The sequence below is a fragment of the Erinaceus europaeus genome, chromosome 1 (assembly GCF_950295315.1).
Source record: "Erinaceus europaeus chromosome 1, mEriEur2.1, whole genome shotgun sequence".
Taxonomy (NCBI): Eukaryota; Metazoa; Chordata; class Mammalia; order Eulipotyphla; family Erinaceidae; genus Erinaceus; species Erinaceus europaeus.
In genome coordinates this window covers 37786228-37804622 of record NC_080162.1, presented here as the reverse complement: position 1 = coordinate 37804622, position 18395 = coordinate 37786228, and the positions used below count along the sequence as shown (strand labels likewise).

At 40.8% G+C, this 18395-nt stretch overlaps 1 protein-coding gene across 6 annotated transcripts in view; it reads right to left on the bottom strand.

Annotated features, from left to right (window-relative positions):
* The window catches only part of LOC103115388 (serine/threonine-protein phosphatase 4 regulatory subunit 1-like), a 110624-nt gene that overhangs the window by 82655 nt on the left and 9574 nt on the right, over positions 1 to 18395 (bottom strand). For 2 of the 6 annotated variants that reach the window (XM_060184118.1, XM_060184173.1), the window contains 2 exons: positions 16078 to 16136; positions 15020 to 15177 (listed from right to left, as the gene is read on the bottom strand). The exons of 2 other annotated variants lie outside the window; for them this stretch is intronic. In XM_060184118.1, coding sequence (XP_060040101.1) covers positions 15020 to 15080 — 61 coding nt within the window. In that variant the 5' untranslated portion in view covers positions 15081 to 15177; positions 16078 to 16136. The remainder of the gene's footprint in view (positions 1 to 15019; positions 15178 to 16077; positions 16137 to 18395) is intronic. 2 more of the 6 variants (XM_060184360.1, XM_060184408.1) reach the window with 1 other exon arrangement.

Genomic DNA, 18395 nt, shown 5'->3' with positions numbered 1-18395 from the left:
TGGGTGGGTGGGTGGATGGGGAGAATACAGGTCCATGAAAGATGATGAATGACATAGTGGGGGTTGTATTGTTAAATGGGAATCTGGGGAATGTTATGCATGTACAAACTATTGTATTTACTGTTGAATGTAAAACATTAATTCCCCAATAAAGTAATAAATTATTAAAAAAAAAAAAAGAAAAGGAAAGAAGGAAGGAAGGAAGGAAGACAGAGAGAGAGAAAAAAGGGGGCTGGGTGGTGGCACACCTAGTTGAGCACACATGTTACAGTGCGCGAGGACCCAGGTTCAAGCCCCTGGTCTCCACCTGCAGGGGGGGAAGCTTTTCCATATTCATGAAGTGACCTCATGATCTTAACAATCTCATTGTGAACTCCAAGTCTGAATCAGAGAATGTGAAGTACCTATGAGACTTCAGGGACCTTTTTAGTCTTCAGGTATACCTTCGTTTTATTTTAAATGTGTGCAAGAATGGGTCTTAAAATTGCTATAGTATGAGCAAGCAAGATAGCTCACTAGAGAAGCACCCTGTTGTGCCATATGGGCAACCCAGGCTCAAGCCCAACTCCCACAGTACTAGAGGATGTTCACTGTTGTGGTCTGTCTCCCTCTGTCTCTCTCCTCTCCTCCTCCTCCTCCTCCTCCTCCTCCTCCTTCTTCTCTCTGTCTCTCTCTCTCTCTCTCTCGCTAGAAAAGTCAGACCTCAGTGGTGAAGCCCTAGTGACAACAACAACAACAAATTGCCAGGTAATTCTTAGCTGTCAATACAATCCTATTGGTCCCTGAACAGTACTGAACAAGCATTGTCAAGTTCTTACACTTAATTCTGTCCAATACAAAGCTATTAACTTAAGAACCTGAATATCTCAACCTTATAGGAAATACTAAGTTTTCTAACAAATAACAACCTGACACTCTGGTTTTCATTCTAACATTCATTTCATTCTAACATTTCATTCTCCATTTCCATTATCATCCTGACCCAGTGTCACACAACAGAGAGCAAGGGCTTTGGATTATCTGTTCAAATCTCAGTTACTGGAATTTCCAACAACTCATAACATAGGATCAAAGAGAAAAGAATCTCTTCCCACACAAAACACACGCCGAAATGTAAATAAAATATTCTTAATTAGAGGAAGACAGGAAAGGTACCCCAATGCCAGAAAATAATATAGAATATAAGTAATAACACTTAGCAGTAGCTGACACACTACAATCACCATTTAAAACCTGGGGCCAGGTGGTGGCACACCCGGTTAAGCACACATATTACAGTGCACAAGGACACAGGTTTAAGCCCCGATCCCCACCTGCAGGGGGGAAGCTTTGCAAGTGGTGAAGCAGTGTTGCAGGTCTTTCTGGCTCTCCCTCTCTATCACCTTCTTCCCTCTCAATTTCCGGCTATCTCTACCCAGTAAATAAATAAAAATAATAATAATAAAGAAGATAAATAGGCATAAAAAATGTCCAAGTATATATGGTAACAAGCCATCATGAAGAGGAGCTGATGTAACAAATTAGAATTAGAAGTTCTGATTTAAAATTAGCACACCCTGAAACAGACTATCAAATAATTATGCATAAAACAATTTAGATTAAAAATAACTACAATACAGTACACCAAAGCAAAGGACTCTGGAGAAGGAAAAGGGTACAGAGGCATTAGGGTCTGGTGCATGATGGAAGAAAAAGACTCAAGTTGTGAGGGTAATACTGTTCTGAAGACACTTATCATGGGAAGATGAGAAGTTGCACCCAATTATCAGCAATACTTTAAACCATTAACCATCCAATAAATCGTCCAAAAATGTAAAAAGCTACAATTTTTAAAAGAAGGGGAGTTGGGAGGCCAGGCGGTGGCACATCTGGTTAAGCACACACACCAAAAGAAAGAGAGTTGATGGGGGGGGGGGGGTGTTTGGAAGAAAAGAGACATATGCAAAGGAACCAAGTAAAAATAAAACATAAAGACAATTTAATTAAAATTCAGTAACTGGTTTAAATAGTAGTTTAGACCCAGCTCAAGAGATAGCTAGTGAGCTGGAAGACTGATCTGACAAATCACCGAGAACAATGCACAGAGAAATAAAGAGTTGAAAGATATGGGACAGCAATTAAGGCATATGAAGAATGGAATACTAAGATCTAAGATTAAGTCCAGCAGAAATTCCAGAAGGAGGGATTAATGAAATGGGAAGAGGCAATATTCAAAGACATAATGGATTATAATTTTTCAGAAAGGAAACAAAGATGAATATTCAATTTGAAGAAGCACAAATTCTGAGCTGAATGATTAATAACAAATTCACACTCAGATGCATTGTAGCATGCCAGTGGCTAAAGTAATGGAGAAAAATTAAAGGGTAAGTTCTAGTTTTCTCACTTGAAAGATGTTAGAACATAACTGTATAGTCAGTGGAAGTGTGGGCCCTCAGAATGATTTCTGAAACCCAGCTCTGCCTTCTCTAAAGTAAGTAACTAGAGAAGTACCTCACTCCACTAACTCTCAGTTTCCTCTGATTAAACTAGGTGCTGGGGAGGCCGTGCAGTGGCGCACCTGATTAAGAGTACACATTTCAGTGCACAAAGATGAAGGTTCATGCCCCTGGTCCCCACCTGCAGGGAGAAGGTTTCACAAGTGGTGAAGCAGTGCTGCAAGTATCTCTTTTTCTCCCCCCCCATCCGTGTGTGTGTGTGTGTGTGTGTGTGTGTCTCTCTCGCACTCAGTTAAAAAAAAAAGGACTTCCCTGGATAGATGACCCTACCAATGTGTCCTGGAGCTCTGCTTCCTCAGATACCTGCCCCACTAAAGAAAGAGAGAGACAGGCTGGGAGTATGGATCGACCTGTCAGCACCCACATTCAGCGGGGAAGCAATTACAGAAGCCAGACCTTCCACCTTCTGCACCCCATAATGACCCTGGGTCCATACTCCCACGGGGTTAAAGAATAGGAAAGCTATCAGGGGAGGAGATGGGATACGGAGCTCTGGTGGTGTGTATTGTACCCCTCTTACCCTATGGTCTTGTCAGTGTTTCCATTTTATAAATAAATTAATTAAAATTAAAAAAAAAAAAGAAAAAGGAAAAGGAAAAATGCCCACTGGGTGGAGTGGAGTGGTGGAGTTGTACATGCACCAAGCCCCTGTGGTAACCCTGGAAGCAAAAGTTTAAAAAAAAAAAAAGACAATAGTAATGTAGATTAAAAGACCTTAGATAGCATGACAGACACAGAGCTCCTACAGCTGTTATTTTACTAGTATTAGTAAACGCTACCAAGCATATTATGTTACTGATAATGATTATGCTTCTATCTCCATAGTTCAGGGCATCCATAGTCACAAAGAAGTAAGAAAGACTTCACGTGTGGAATGACAACCCTTCAGCTTCATTACTCGGGTTCCAGATGCCACCAGGATGCTGGCCAGGCTTCCCTGGATTGAAGACCCCACCAATGTGTCCTGGAGCTTAGCTTCCCCAGAGACACACCTTACTAGGGAAAGAGAGAGGCAGACTGGGAGTATGGACCAACCAGTCAACGCCCATGTTCAGCGGGGAAGCAATTACAGAAGCCAGACCTTCTACCTTCTGCAACCCTCAACGACCCTGGGTCCATGCTCCCAGAGGGCTAGATAATGGGAAAGTTATCATGGGAGGGGGTGGGTTATGGAGATTGGGTGGTGGGAATTGTGTGGAGTTGTACCCCTCCTACCTTATGTTTTTGTTCATTAATCCTTTCTTAAATAAAAAATTTAAAAAAAAAGAAAAGAAAAAAAAAGAAGAAAGATAATGATAGAGATAGTGATAATAATAGAGAGTTTGTGAGATTTATCCCCTCAATTTCTTTTTATTCCAGTATTTTTCTTTTTTAATACTATTTATTTGTTTATCATTGGAGAGAGACAGAGAGAACTTGAGATGGAAGTGGAAGATAGAGAGGGAAAGAGACAGAGAGACAGCTGCAGCCCTGCTTCACCACTTGTGAAGCTTTCCCCATGCAGGTTGGGGATGAGTACCTTGAACCCAGAGCCTTGTGCACTGTAATGTGTGCACTTAACCAGGTGCACCACCATCTGGCCCCAATATTTTTCTTTATTTACTACTGGATTGAGACCAAGAAAAGTTGAGAGAGGAGGAGGAAATAGCAAGGGAAAGAGACAGAAAGACACCTGCAGCCCTGCTTCAACACTTATGAAGGTTTCCCCCTTCAGGTGGAGACCAAGGGCTTGAACTTGGGTCCTTGCACACTGAAGTGGGTGCACTTAACCAGGTGTGCCACTACCTAGCCCCCCCCCCTTAATTTCTTTAAAGTATGCATGTATGCTAGCTTAAAGTAATAAAAAGCAAAAATCCTGTATATTATGAAATTATATGTATACTGACTTCTGGTGAAATCAGTCTTCTGAGGCTTTGACTGCCAGGATTCAGTTCATGAGAGTCCAGCAGGCCCCAAGAAAGCTGATATGCCAGTTTCCACCCATATGCCCCCAAAAAGGGAGGATAGTTTATAGCAACCAGAAGTTATATAAGCTTCCACATGAGTTAAAAAGCAACTGAGGCATTAATTAATTAATGCACTTCTGCTTGAAAAAAAATGAAACACCTTGGTTTCAGAAAAGTGAGAAGACAGGTCAAGCACTCTACTACAATAAAATAAATGCATGAGTTAATCTAAAGTATTCAATCACTCTAACAATAGATACAGTAAAATTAAATTTTGGTAATTCAGGCTAAGTATGACAAGGAGGGGCAGAGAGTGGAAATAGTATGTAGCACTGATCTTAGGTAGCAAGATCCTGAATTTCAGAGATTTCTTATTTTATTTTAAGAAATGGAATTATAGTTTTACTCCAAACCAGAACAAAGAATTGAGATATCAAATTGCTACCTCCCTGGGGACAGGACTGTCCATTGCCAATGAGAAGGCCAGCTCTCTTTGTTTCAGTGGTTGGTTCTACATTCTGACTTCAGCAGTGACCCCCATCCACTCTTGCTGCAAATGCACAGCCAGTCACCTGAGTGTGGACAGCTTAGGACAGCGTATTCCCAAGTGTGACACATGGTAGGCATATTAAATTATACCATAGAAAAGTTATTCCCTTCTCAATTCTTTTATTAAATCAAATAAAGTTTACTTCTGGCACTAGTATGTCTTGAACATGTCCGTAAAGCTGGTTAATCTTCCTTTTTAATACAGAAGAGGTCTCATGCTTGGAATTTTTTGCAGGCAACTGTGTCAATCTAGAATTTAATAATGTTATTTTACTCTCATCTTAGGACATTTTGGATACCTTTCATTTCAAGTAACTGACACAAGCTTTCCAAAATGTGTTTAAATAAATTATCTGATACAAAGAAAAGCATAGATACATAAGGCAAAAACAGAAAAAGTGGTACACAAATTATTGGTGTAACCCAAGGAGAATATGCCCACTAAAAAACATCACATTCATAAGCGATAGTGTCTTGTTCTACGTACTGAAAACCAGTGATTTTTCACAAATACATTTACACATATAAACATTTTCCCTTGTGTAGATCAACATTTGGCCTTTTTCAAAATGAGAAAAATCTTGTTTGAGTTCATGTTAGTGAGATTATTATTATGTTCCTTAAATAATATACTAGATATATTTTTATTAAAAAGATTACTCCATAAAAGCACCAGAGTTTACTAAAATGTACATGCAAACATCATTTGTATTCCTTTTCCTCAAAGGGAATGAAAAGAGCCAGCATTATCTTCAACGTCAATTGTGAAGGCATTCTGACCAGGTAATATGATTAATAACTTCCTCCCATAATGTTTTAATGTTTTTTTATTAAGTCTTCAAAGACAAACTAAATCAATCAACAGTTGATGAACTATATAATATAGCAGAGCAGAATTTCTCCAGATCAGCACTGTAGGGGGTCAAGGGAGGGAGTGTGCTCATTGTAGCATGTTAGCAACATCCCTGGCCTCAGACTATTAGATGCCAGAAACAAACCTTCCCCAAATCATGACAATCAAAAACATCACCACATACTGCCTTGTGTCCCTATAACAACCACCTAAAGGGCAGGGACAGGTAGCATAATAGTTTGCAAAGAGACTCTTCTGCCTGAGGATCCACAGTCCCAGGTTCAATCACTCTCCCCTTCACTTCCCTTTGCAATGGTTTTCCAGATTCTCCTGTACTTCCCTAAGGACAGTAGAGAGTTCTTGTCACTGCCTAGAATATTTCTCTCCCCCACGGTGTCTTTGACAGTAACTTCTTCTCTTTAAAACCTTTTGTAATCCATTCCCTGGATGAGATCCTCTCTGACTATCTGATTTTGAAACTTTAAAGTTCTCTATAGCCCTACCTTATCATGATCTACTTTTCTGTGTTTTCTAGAGAATTTATCACCTTACAATAGACAAAGCAATTGCTTCCAATGTTTACTGCCTGTCATCTGGCCCACTCCCCACCTCCAATCCTAATTCCAAAGCAAAACTCTTTAATTGGGGCCGGGTGGTGGTTCACCTGGTTAAGCGCACATATTACAATGCACAAGGACCCAGGTTCAAGCCCCTGTTCCCGACCTGCAGAAGGAAAGCTTTGTGAGTGGCAAAGCAGTGTTTCAGGTGTCTCTATCTTTTTCCCTCTGTACTTCCCCCTTCCCTCTCGATTTCTGGCTGTCTCTATCAAATAAATAAAGATAATAAAAAAAAAAGTAAAAAAAAAAAAAAAAAAAACCTCTTTGACTCATTAATATGCCTGGCACACATAGCAGACACACAATAAAAGTTGCTTATTAAATGAATGAATGAATACGATCTATCAAACTGACTGGCTGAACCCACTGACAGTGGGAATAGCACACAAAAAATTCCTTTTACTCTCAAAAAGAATTTTCTGGAATTTGAATTTCTAGCCACTGCTAAGGGCACGCTGTCTGGCAACAACTGCATAGGAACATCAAGTGGAGTGAGGTCTAGGTGGTGATAATCAAGAGCAACTGATTATTCTGAGACCCAACAAGTCTGCGCCACACAGAAACATCAGAAATCTCAGCATTCAAGTCAGAAATGAATTATGAAAGAGCAGGGAAATAATTCCTTGTTCATATTTTTTCACTGTTATTTTCTCACATATGAAGGGAAAGTTACCTACTCCATTCATGACAGCTTAATATAGTGTAGGAAATAATACCTTTTAAAAAACATTTTTGTATTATCTTTATTTATTTACTAGATAGAGACAGCCAGAAATAAAGAGGGGAGGGGGGGCAGGTGGTGGTGCACCTGGTTGAGCGCACATGTTACAATGCGCAAGGACCCAGGTTTGAGCCCCCAGTCCCCACCCGCAGGGGGAAAGCTTCATGAGTGGTGAAGCAGGACAGCAGGTGTCTCTCAGTCTCTCTCCCTCTCTGTCACTCCCTTCCTTCTCGATTTCTGGGTGTCTCTATCCAGTTAATAAACATAATAAAAAAATAAGAGAGATACCTGCAGCCCTGCTTCACCACTTGCAGAGCCTTCCCCCTGCAGGTAGGGACCGGGGGCTCAAACCCAGGTCCTTATGCACTGTAACGGGTGCACTCAACCAGGTGCACCACCACCTGGCCCAGAAATAATAATACCTTCAAGTCTTCTTGCTTCAAGTTAAACTATTAAATATATATATATATATATATATATATATATATATACGAAGATCTGGTTTCATTTGCTATCTGCACTATAATCAATTTGAGCAACAGCTACTTTTTAAGTTTCTGCCACATAGTAGGTTCTCCAAGCATATTTATTTATTTTTTAAATTATTTATTCATTATTGGATAGAGAAAGCCAGAAATTGAGGAGGAGGTAGAGAGAGGGAAAGAGATACCTGCAGCCCTACTTCACCACTTGTAAAGCTTTCCCTCTGCAGATGGGGACCAGGGACTCGAACCCGGGTCCTTGAGCACTGTATTGTGTGTGTTTAACCAGGTGCACCACGACCTGGCCACGGTTCACCAAGTTTACACAGGACATCACTTTACCAAAAGTTACAAATCATTTAAAATTAGCATGAGTATTAAAGAAGAATAAAACTGCAGCAGGGAGGCGGGGCGGGGGGTGGGTTGGGCGATAGTACAGTGGCTCAAGTGCACATGGTTCAAAGCGCAAGGACCGGCGTAAGGATCCCAGTTCGAGCCCCTGGCTCCCCACCTGCAGGGGAGTCGCTTCACAGGTGGTAAAGCAGGTCTGCAGGTATCTATCTTTCTCCCCCCCTCTCTGTCTTTCCCTCCTCTCCTCTCTCCATTTCTCTCTGTCGTATCCAACAACGAAGACAAATGACAATAATAACTATAACAATAAAACAACAAGGGCAACAAAAAGAAAATAAATAAATACCAAAAAAAAAAAACTTTTTTAATGCAGCAGGGAACTCAACTGGAAATGGCTTAGACTTGCATGCCTGTAGTTTCTGGTTCAATCCCTAGCACTGAATGTACCAAAGTAACTCTTTTTCTCTATCACGTGATTCTTTTTCTCTCTCTTTCCCTCTCTTGCTCTCACTCTCATAGAGTAAATTAAATAAGTCTAAATATGTAAATTAATAAATAACAGGGTCAGCAAGATAGCTTACCTAGGTAGTGCACCTTTTTTTGTCATGTCCACAGCCTAGGTTCAAGCATAGCCCCCCCACACACACATACTGCTTTGCTGTTGTAGTGTCTTCCTCTCTCCTTCTTTGTCTGTCTCTATCTATCTATCTCTATCTCTCTCTCTCTCTTCCTCTTCCACCTAAAAAAAGTCATCCTAGAGCAGTGAAGTCTTAGTGACAAACTAAATAAGAATAAAACAAGTATAGGGAGTCGGGTGGTAGGGCAGATAGCGCAAAGTGCAAGGACTGGCGTAAAGATCCCAGTTCGAGCCCCCGGCTCCCCACCTGCAGGAGAGTTGCCTCACAGGCGGTAAAGCAGGTCTGCAAGTGTCTATCTTTCCCCCTCTCTGTCTATATCCAACAACAACGACATCAGTAATTACAACAACAACAACAACGACATCAGTAATTACAACAATAAAACAACAAGGGCAACAAAAGGAATTTAAAAAAAAAACTAGTAAAGATGACCAACAGGAGAGGAGCTTGGATGAGCTGCTAGTTTGATTTGTGGGGTCTCTCTCATCCTACGTTCACCCTCTAGCCTCAGGCTACACACCTTCACGTACCGTGTTCCCCTGAACGGTCTATAGCAGTGCAGCCAACAACTACTGCTACTACCTGCCTTCCAAGGGGACAGTGCAAGTTCAAAAGCCTACTGGACTAGATAAAAGACAGCTCACCCTGAGCAGGGGAGATAACACAGCACAGTGGTTACGTAACAGACTTTCATGTCTTAAACTCTGAAATTGTAAATTTAGTACCTTGTACCATCATAGACTGCAGCTAAGCAGTGCTCTCGTTAAAAAAAAAAAAAAAAAGAAAAGGAAAAAAAATCTAAAAGAGTAGCATTAAGGTCACACCATTAAAAATAGGATTAGCATGGTCTGGGAGGTGGCGCAGTGCATAAAGCACTGGACTCTCAAGAATGAGGTTCTGAGTTCAATGGCAGCAGCACATGTACCAGAGTGATGTCTGGTTCTTTCTCTCTCTCCTATCTTTCTCATAAATTAATTAATTAATTCTTAAAACATTAAAAAAGGGAGTCGGGCAGTAGCAGAGTGGGTTAAGCGCATGTGACACAAAGCGCATGTGACACGAAGCGCAAGGACCATCTTAAGGATCCCAGTTCAGGCAGGGGTAGACAGCATAATGGTTATGCAAACTGATTCTCATGCCTGAGGCTCCAAAGTCCCAGGTTCAATCCCCTGCAACACCATAAGCCAGAGCTGAGCAGTGCTCTGGTAATTTAAAAAAAAATAAAAAGGATCCCGGTTCAAGCCCCACAATCTCCACCTGCAGGGGAGTTGCTTCACAGGCGGTGAAGCAGGTCTGCAGGTATCTGTCTTTCTCTCCCCCTCTTGTCCTCCCTTCCTCTCTCCATTTCTCTCTGTCTTATCTAACAATGACAACATCAATATCAACAACAATAAAAAAAAAAAAGAAACGAGGGCAACAAAAGGGTAAATAAATATTTTTAAAAAATTTAAAAACATTTAAAAAACAGGATTAGCACTTCTCCAATCATGTCCTGACTAGTCTGCAAAGAATAACAAAATCTATTATCCTTTGACCCTGATGCTAGATGACTATGTTTAAAAATTAAAAAGAGGGAGTCGGGCGGTAGCGCAGCGGGTCAAGCGCACAGGGTGCAAAGCGCAAGGACCGAGTTCGAGCCACAGCTCCCCACCTGCAGGACAGTTGCTTCACAGGCGGTGAAGCAGGTCTGCAAGTGTCTATCTTCCTTTGCCCCACTTTGTCTTCCCCTCCTCTCTCTATTTCTCTCTGTCCTATCCAACAATGATGACAACAATCATAACTACAATAATAAAACAACAAGGGCTGCAAAAGGGAATAAATAAATAAATAAATAAATAAATAGATATTTATTTAAAAAATGTAAAAGAAGGGGCTGAATAACGGCACACCTGATAGAGTGCACATGTTACAATGCACAAGGACATAGGTTCAAGCCTTGGTCCCATCTGCAGGGGGGAAGCTTCACAGACAAGGAAGCAATGCTGTAGATGTCTCCTTTCTCGTTTCCTCTCTATCCCCCACATCTCTCTTTATTCATCTATCTCTATCCAATAAATTAATTAATTAATTTTTTAAATTTCTTTATTGGGGGATTAATGGTTTACAAAATATTGTAAATAAGTAAAAAGAAAACTATTTCCTAGTTAAAAAGCTCAGTAGAAAATAAAAACAAAAAGAGGGAGTCAGACGGCAGTGCAGCAGGGTAAGCGCACATGGTGCGAAGCGCAAGGACCAGTGTGAGGATCCTGGTTCAAGCCCCCAGCTCCCCACCTGCAGGGGAGTCGCTTCACAGGCGGTGAAGCAGGTCTGCAGGTGTCTCCCTTTCTCTCCCCCTCTCTGTCTTCCCCTCCTCTTTCCATTTCTCTCTGTCCTATCCAACAACAACAACATTAATAACAACAATAAAAAAACAACAAAGGCAACAAAATGGAAAATAAATAAATAAAAATACATAGAAAGAAAGAAAGAAAAGAAATAGAGAAAGAAAGAAAGAAAGAAAGAAAGAAAGAAAGAAAGAAAGAAAGAAAGAAAGAAAGAAAGAAAGAATCCTGGAACTTACAACTGGAGGGGAGGAGGATTTACCCTCCTCTGTGCTAATTAGTATATCATAAAGTCATCCACCAAAATAATGAACACTGTCAGTATATTTATCACTTAGAGCAGAATGGATGTAAAGTAAATTGGATGAGCATATTTTAGCAAAATAACACTATGTACGCTTGCACTTACCTGCATGTCAGTGCTTTTCAGATGAAAGCAGTCTGTCTGAAAGACAGGCTAAGGACAAACTTTATTTTTTCTTTTTTAATGAGAGAGCAATGTGCGGGGGTAGATAGCAAAGAGAGTATCATGCCTGAATCCCAGATTCAGTTCCCCACACCACCCTAAGCCAGAGCTGAGCAGTGCTGGTGTTTCTCTGTGTCTTTCTCTCTCTGCATCTCTCTCTCTCAAAAATAATAAAAATACTGAAAGGCCTGATCTTGATTTAAAAAAAAAATGAGAGAGCAACCAAAGCAAGACCATGTTATCTGTAGTGGTGGCAATCAAACCCAAGGCCTCACAAATATAAAGCCTGCACTCTACTCACTGAGCCATCTTCTATAGCCCCTGAATTAATATTTTAAGGGCAACATTAGGCAAATACGCTTTATAGGTTCAAAGTCTAGTAGAATACATTTGTGAGGGGGCCGGGCGGTAGCACGAGTTAAGCGCAAGTGGCGAGAAGCCACAAGGACCAGCTCAAGGATCCCAGTTCCAACCCCCGGCTCCCCACCTGCAGGGGAGTCACTTCACAGGCGGTGAAGCAGGTTTGCAGGTGTCTGTCTTTCTCTCTTCCTCTCTGTCTTCCCCTCCTCTCTCTGTCCTATCCAACAAATGACCTCCAGGAGCAGTGGATTTGTAGTGCAGGCACAGCCCCAGCAATAACCCTGGAGGCAGAAAGGACAAAAAAAAGAAAGGAAGGAAGGGAGGGAGGGAGGAAGGAAAAGAAATTTCGAATAAAAAAAGAGGTTGTGTTCAACCAGGCCCACCTGGTTGAACACAATTGTTACAATGTGCTAGGCAGCACCTGGGTTTGAGCCGCTGGTCCCCAAGCCGCTGGTCCCCACCTGTAAGGGGAAAGCTTTGCAGGTGGTAAAGCAGTGCTGCAGGCTCTCTCTAACACCCTCTTTCCTCTTGATTTCAGCTGTCTCTATCCAATAAAGATAATAATTTTTTTCTCCCTTTTTTAAAAGGAGTCCATGGAGATAGCTCATGGTCCAGGAGGTGGCACAGTAGATAAAGCATTGGACTCTCAAGCATAAGGTCCTGAGTTCAATCCCCGGCAGCACATGTACCAGAGTGATGTCTGGTTCTTTCTCTCTCTCCTCTTTATCTTTCTCATGAATAAATAAATAAAATCTTTAAAGAAAGAAAAGAAAAAAGAAAGAAAGAAAGAATGGAAGGAAGCAAGGAAGAAAGAAAGAAAAAAAGGAAGGAAGGAAGGAAGGAACGAAGGAACGAAGGAACAAAGGAAGGAAGAAAGAAGAGGCTCAGGGCCAGGCAGTGGCACACCTGGTTAAGTGCACACAATGCAGTGCACAAGGTCCCAGGTTCAAGCCCCTGGTTCCCCAACGGCAGCGGGAAAGCTTCACAAGTGGTGAAGTAGGGCTGCAGGTGTCTCTCTCTTTCCTTTTCTATCTCACCCCTCCCCCTCTCAATTTCTCTCTGTCTCTATCCAATAATAAAATGAAAATATTAAAAAAAAAAAAAAAGAAAAGAAAAGAAAAGGCTCATGGTCTGGGAGGTGGTACAATGGATAAAGCACTGGACTCTCTCAAGCATGAGGTCCCGAATTCAATCCCTGGCAGCACATGTACCAGAGTGATGTCTTGTCCTTTCTCTCTCCTCCTTTCTCATTAGTAAAACAAAATCTTTAAAAAAGTAAGAAGGAAGGAAGGAAGGAAAGAAGGGAAAAAGAAAGAAAGACGGAGAGAAGTGAAGAAAGAAAGAAGCGAAGAAAGATGGAAAGAAGGTAGTCGGGCAGTAGCACAGTGGGTTAAGCGTACATGGTGCGAAACACAAGGACCAGCTCAAGGATCCCTGTTTGAGCACTAGCTCCCCACCTGCACAGGAGTCCTTCACAGGTGGTCTGCAGGTGTCTGTCTTTCCCTCCTCTCTCCATTTCTCTGTCCTATCCACCAATGACAACATCAATAACTACAACAATAAAACAAGGGCAACAAAAGGGGAAAAAATAAAATAAATAAATATTTTTAAAAAAAGAAAGAAGGAAAGAAAGGGCTCAAGTCATCTATTCAATAATACAATAACAGAAGGGAAGTTAATACAAACATACTCTCTTCCTGTATAATTAATTTCCAGTGGCAATAGTAAAGCATTTGATTGAATGCTGGTGATTCAGAGATGAGAAAGACATGGTTCCTGGATTCCAAAAGCTCCCAAGGGGAGAAAGAGTGTCATACCTATCACTAGTCATAATATTTCAGAGGCAGGAGCCACTGGAAATATGCATGAACAAACCCAGGACAAAACTAGTTCTGCTTGGAAGAAGAGGATGGAGGAGATAGGAGATGCTTGACCTAGAAAAGAAGTGATATTTGAGTTGAGCTGTGAAGAGTGAGTAGGAATGCACCACCCAGGAAGAGAGGATCTGGGAATGGGAAAAGAGAACATTCAGACAAAGGGAAGAGCCTGCTATAGGAAAGTTGAAACAGTAGTTTAGGGAAGACAGAGATTTCACAAAACGCTACCAAATCCTAGCTGAGTAGCCAAACTAAAATTGGTTTTAAGTGGAAGGTGAGACAAAAAAATAATAAACATGATAAAGTACATCCAATGAGATACCTATATTGGTCCCGACATGAACAGAGGTAGAGATGGAGGCCAAATGTGATAGCCCTTCTATCCCAGAACTATTTTCATTAAGAAGCCCTTCTCCAGGCATTGCCAATATTTACGATTCTCCATTCAACATGTCATCCTGTCACTATAATTCTACATGAGATATGTCACCCTGGGCCAGCCCAATTACCCTTACGATCCAATATTCTGTCTCTGACACAGCACTAGGGATGCTGGCTGGGAGAACATGATAGACATGGCACACTATGTCTCTGTCCATCTCAAAAGGTTAAAAGATTGGTTGAAGATGGCCAAGAAAGAGTTTGGTCTTTTAATAAAATTTGTATATTTAGAAAAAAAATCTGAAGAATGCATTAATGTAAAACTTATATAATTGATCATTGTTTAGAGCAGCTCATTAGCCACTCTTCACTGAACAATAACTAAGTCTTTGTAAGGGCTTAAATGATTTGGGGGGAACTAGAGTAAATCATCCATGAATATGTTATTTAAAATGGCTTCATTCTTCTTGCTAACGTGCTCAGAAGTACTAATGCATATTCCTAAATTGGGACCATCTCTAGTAGCTAAACTAGACACAACTGACCAGTCTAAAAGATAAAGAACACTGGCTTTGGGGAAAAAAACTGACCCTCACACACTGCAGGTCCTTGTTGACTTAACTAAATTGCAACAGCAAGTTCATGGGCAAGCTTCTAGATAAATGACATTCTCTAACGAGACCCATGCTGATTTATTAGCTCTCATATGAACAAATCCATCCAATGCATAATGCTTTATATTGCAAATCTTTGAGGGCTACTGATGGTTATTACCAGCACTGCGCAATGGGCTGACTGAAAAGACTGACTAAATTCATGAGCAGCCATCCTTTCTACACCATGCATACATGAAAATTCCTCTTTGATTTGTGGCTTTAATCACAGCTTCCAAAACCTGTCATTATTTATGACTCTGACTTTTACACTGACGGTCAATGGGAAACATTTACTCAGGTTACCTGATAGGAAAGAAATGTGTAAGTCAGAGCAGCTCCTGTGCTCCATTTTGATATTACACATCTTAATTTTCCTGCTGAAAGTTCACCTGGCGAGGGGTGAACTTGGAGATGGTGAATATGGTGGAGTCCATACAGTATGAATAAACTGAACAATATTCCTGAAAAGTAAAAAAATATGGAAACCGCTCTAGTCAAACTTGAGGAAGATTTTTTAAAAAGAAGAAAATGGGGGGTGCATTATGCAAAAGACTTTCCTGCCTAAGGCTCTGAGGTCCCAGATTCATCCCCAGCACCACCATAAACCAGAGCTGAGAAGTGCTCTGGGTTCTCTCCTCTCTACGTATCTCTTTCTCTCTCTCACCCTGTATCTCATTAAAATTATTTTTTTTTAACTCATTTTTTTTTTAAACCAGAGCACTGGTCAGCTCTGGCTTATGGTGGTGTGGGGAGTTAGACCTGGGACTGTGGAGCCCCTGGCTCAAGAGTCTCTTTGCATATCCATTATGCTATCTACCCCACCTTTCATTAAAATTATTATTATTTTTTTTTTTAAGAAAGAAAGCAGGGTGGTCCAGGAGTTGATGCAGTAGATAAAGCATTGGACTCTCAAGCATAAGGTCCTGAGTTCAATCCCCGGCAGCACATGTACCAGAGTGATGTCTGGTTTTTTTCTCTCTCCTCCTATGTTTCTCATTAATAAATAAATAAAATCTTTAAAATAAAAGAAAGGAAGGAAGGAAGGAAGGAAGGAAGGAAGGAAGGAAGGAAGGAGGTAGGCTGCATGGTCTAGGAAATGGCACAGCAATTGAAAGCTGCAAGCAAGGAAAATACTGCAACAGGAAGCCAACAAGTTTTAGGGTGAACATATGTGCAGGGAGGTCTCTATTTTGCCACCATTCAAAATTTTCCAGAAACAATCAGGCAATTCAGACCAGCATAAAGTCACTTCTATACTAACCACCTAGATCAAACTACTGGGAAGATGGCTTCCCTCCTTCTGGAAAGACGCAAATTCAGGGCTAGGGCTATCATGCAATAGTTATGTAACAGTTCCATACCTGAGGTCCTGGAGGTCCCATGTTCAATTCCTAGCTCCAAAATAAGCTAGAGCTGAGCACTGCAGAATCAATAACAAAAATATAAATAAACTCCCCTGTGCATGCAAAGCATTCCAGACCTATCTTGCATAATCCGAGCCCAAAGTCACCTACCCTCTCATTTACTCTTTTTACAGACTCTTCACTCTCAGTTCAGTTGTGCCCTTTCCTGTATCTTGATTTTAAAAAAAGAAGTAGAGCATTTATACAGAAATGTGTACAAATACTAAGGGTATCATTTGATGAATTTCCACAAACTGAACCATGTCAATTTAATCAGTAAATTGAAATTAGCTCAAGAAAGAATTTCACCTGTTTCTCCAAAAGCACTTCTGGCTCCCTTCCCACTTAAGACCTCAACCCAAGGGTAACTGCCTCCTGCCTCCAAAACACTAAGTGAGTTTTGCATGGCTTGTACTTTGTTAAAATAGAATCATGCGGCATGTACCCTTTTGAACCAGGCTTCTTTCACTCGTTATTTTTCTGACACTCATCTATATTGTTAATCTTTCACTTTTATAGCTATATAGCTGTCCACTATGTGAACATAAATACAATTTATAATCCACTGTACTCACAATGGATGTTTGGACAAGCTCCAGTTGTTGACTATTAACAACAGTGCTACAATTATTTGTGGAAGCAACCAGAATGCCCATTGACAAATGACTGGATAAAGAAGTCATGAGGAAAAAAAAAAAAATCTATTCTGTGGAATATTATTCTGCAATAAAAAAGATGATAGGTGTCCTTTGGAACAAAACGGATGGAACTGGATGTGACTATGCTTAGCAAAATTAATAGTGGTAAAAGACAAATACTGAAAATAAATAATTTTTAAACAGACAACTATTAGATGTCTTCACTTATATGTGGAACCTAGAGAACTGATACATATAAGCATAAGAGAGGAAGAAAGAAAGGGAGAGAGAGAGGAAGGAAGGAAGGAAGGAAGGAAGGAAGGAAGGAAGGAAGGAATAGGAGAGAAGAAAGAGCAACTGAAGACTTTGTAAAAACTATGGTGGTTGGTTATCTGTTATTTTTGGGAGGTGGGATCATGAGGAAACAGAACTTTGGTGGTGGGTGCAGTGGGGAACTACACATTATAATCCTACAATCCTGTAACCCACTATTAATCATGAAAATAAAAGGAATGGTGCTCCACCAATATGTCCTGGAACCCCACCTCTCCAGAGCCACGCCCTACTAGGGAAAGACACAAAACAGGCTGGAGTATGGATCAACCTGCCAACACCCATGTCCAGCAGAGAAGCAATTAGAGAAGCCAGACCTTTCACCTTCTGTACCCCATAATGATCCTGGGTCTATACTCCCAAAGAGATAAAGAATAAGAGAGCTTCCAATGGAGGGGATGGGATACAGAACTCTGGTGCTAGGAATTGTGTGGAATTGTACCCCTCTTATGGTCCTGTTGATATTTTTATTTTATAAATAAAACATTCAAAAAAATAAAAGAATAATGTTATTTGTATAGAAGTTTGAAGTTGTACTCCTGAGAATGTATAGTATTGGGTGGGGGAGAGAGCATAATAGTTATGCAAAACGACTCTCAAACGTGACACTTCAAGGTCCCAAATTCTATCCCCCACACCACTATATGCCAGAGCTGAGGTAAAAATAAACACTAAGACTGCTTCCATGAATAAATAGGGGTGTGTGTGTGTTAAAAGAAAGAATTTAGTATTTAAAGCAACAGTAAATCAACACATTTTTTAAAAAAAAAATTTTAATCTTTATTTAATTTTTGGATAGAGACAGCCAGAAATTAAGAGGAAGGAGGAGACAGGGAGACAGAGACACCTGCAGCCCTGCTTCACCACTTGTGAAGCTTCCCCCTGCAGGTGGGGACTGGCGGCTTGAACCTGGGTCCTTGCGCACAGTAACCTGTGCACTCAACCAGGTGCACCACCACCCAGCCCCAATCAACACATTTTTTGTGCAAAAAGAAAGCAACAAGGTCATGTCTTTTGAGAACATACATTCACATATTGTGGGGCATATTACGAAGTGGGATTGTTGAGTTACTTTTTTAAGGTTTTCAAAGTAGGTATAAATAATGCAAATAATGTTCTGGGTTGTCCTATTAGGGAAAGCAACTGAAGGCCAGGAGATAACTCACTCCGAACAGTGAGCACTTTACCATGTGAGAGAACTCAGGTGCTCCTAGCACTATACACAGGGAAGTTTCATAAATGGTGCAGTGGTGCTGTGGCATCTCATCTTCCCCTCTTTCTCTCCCTTTATGTTCCTATCTGAAG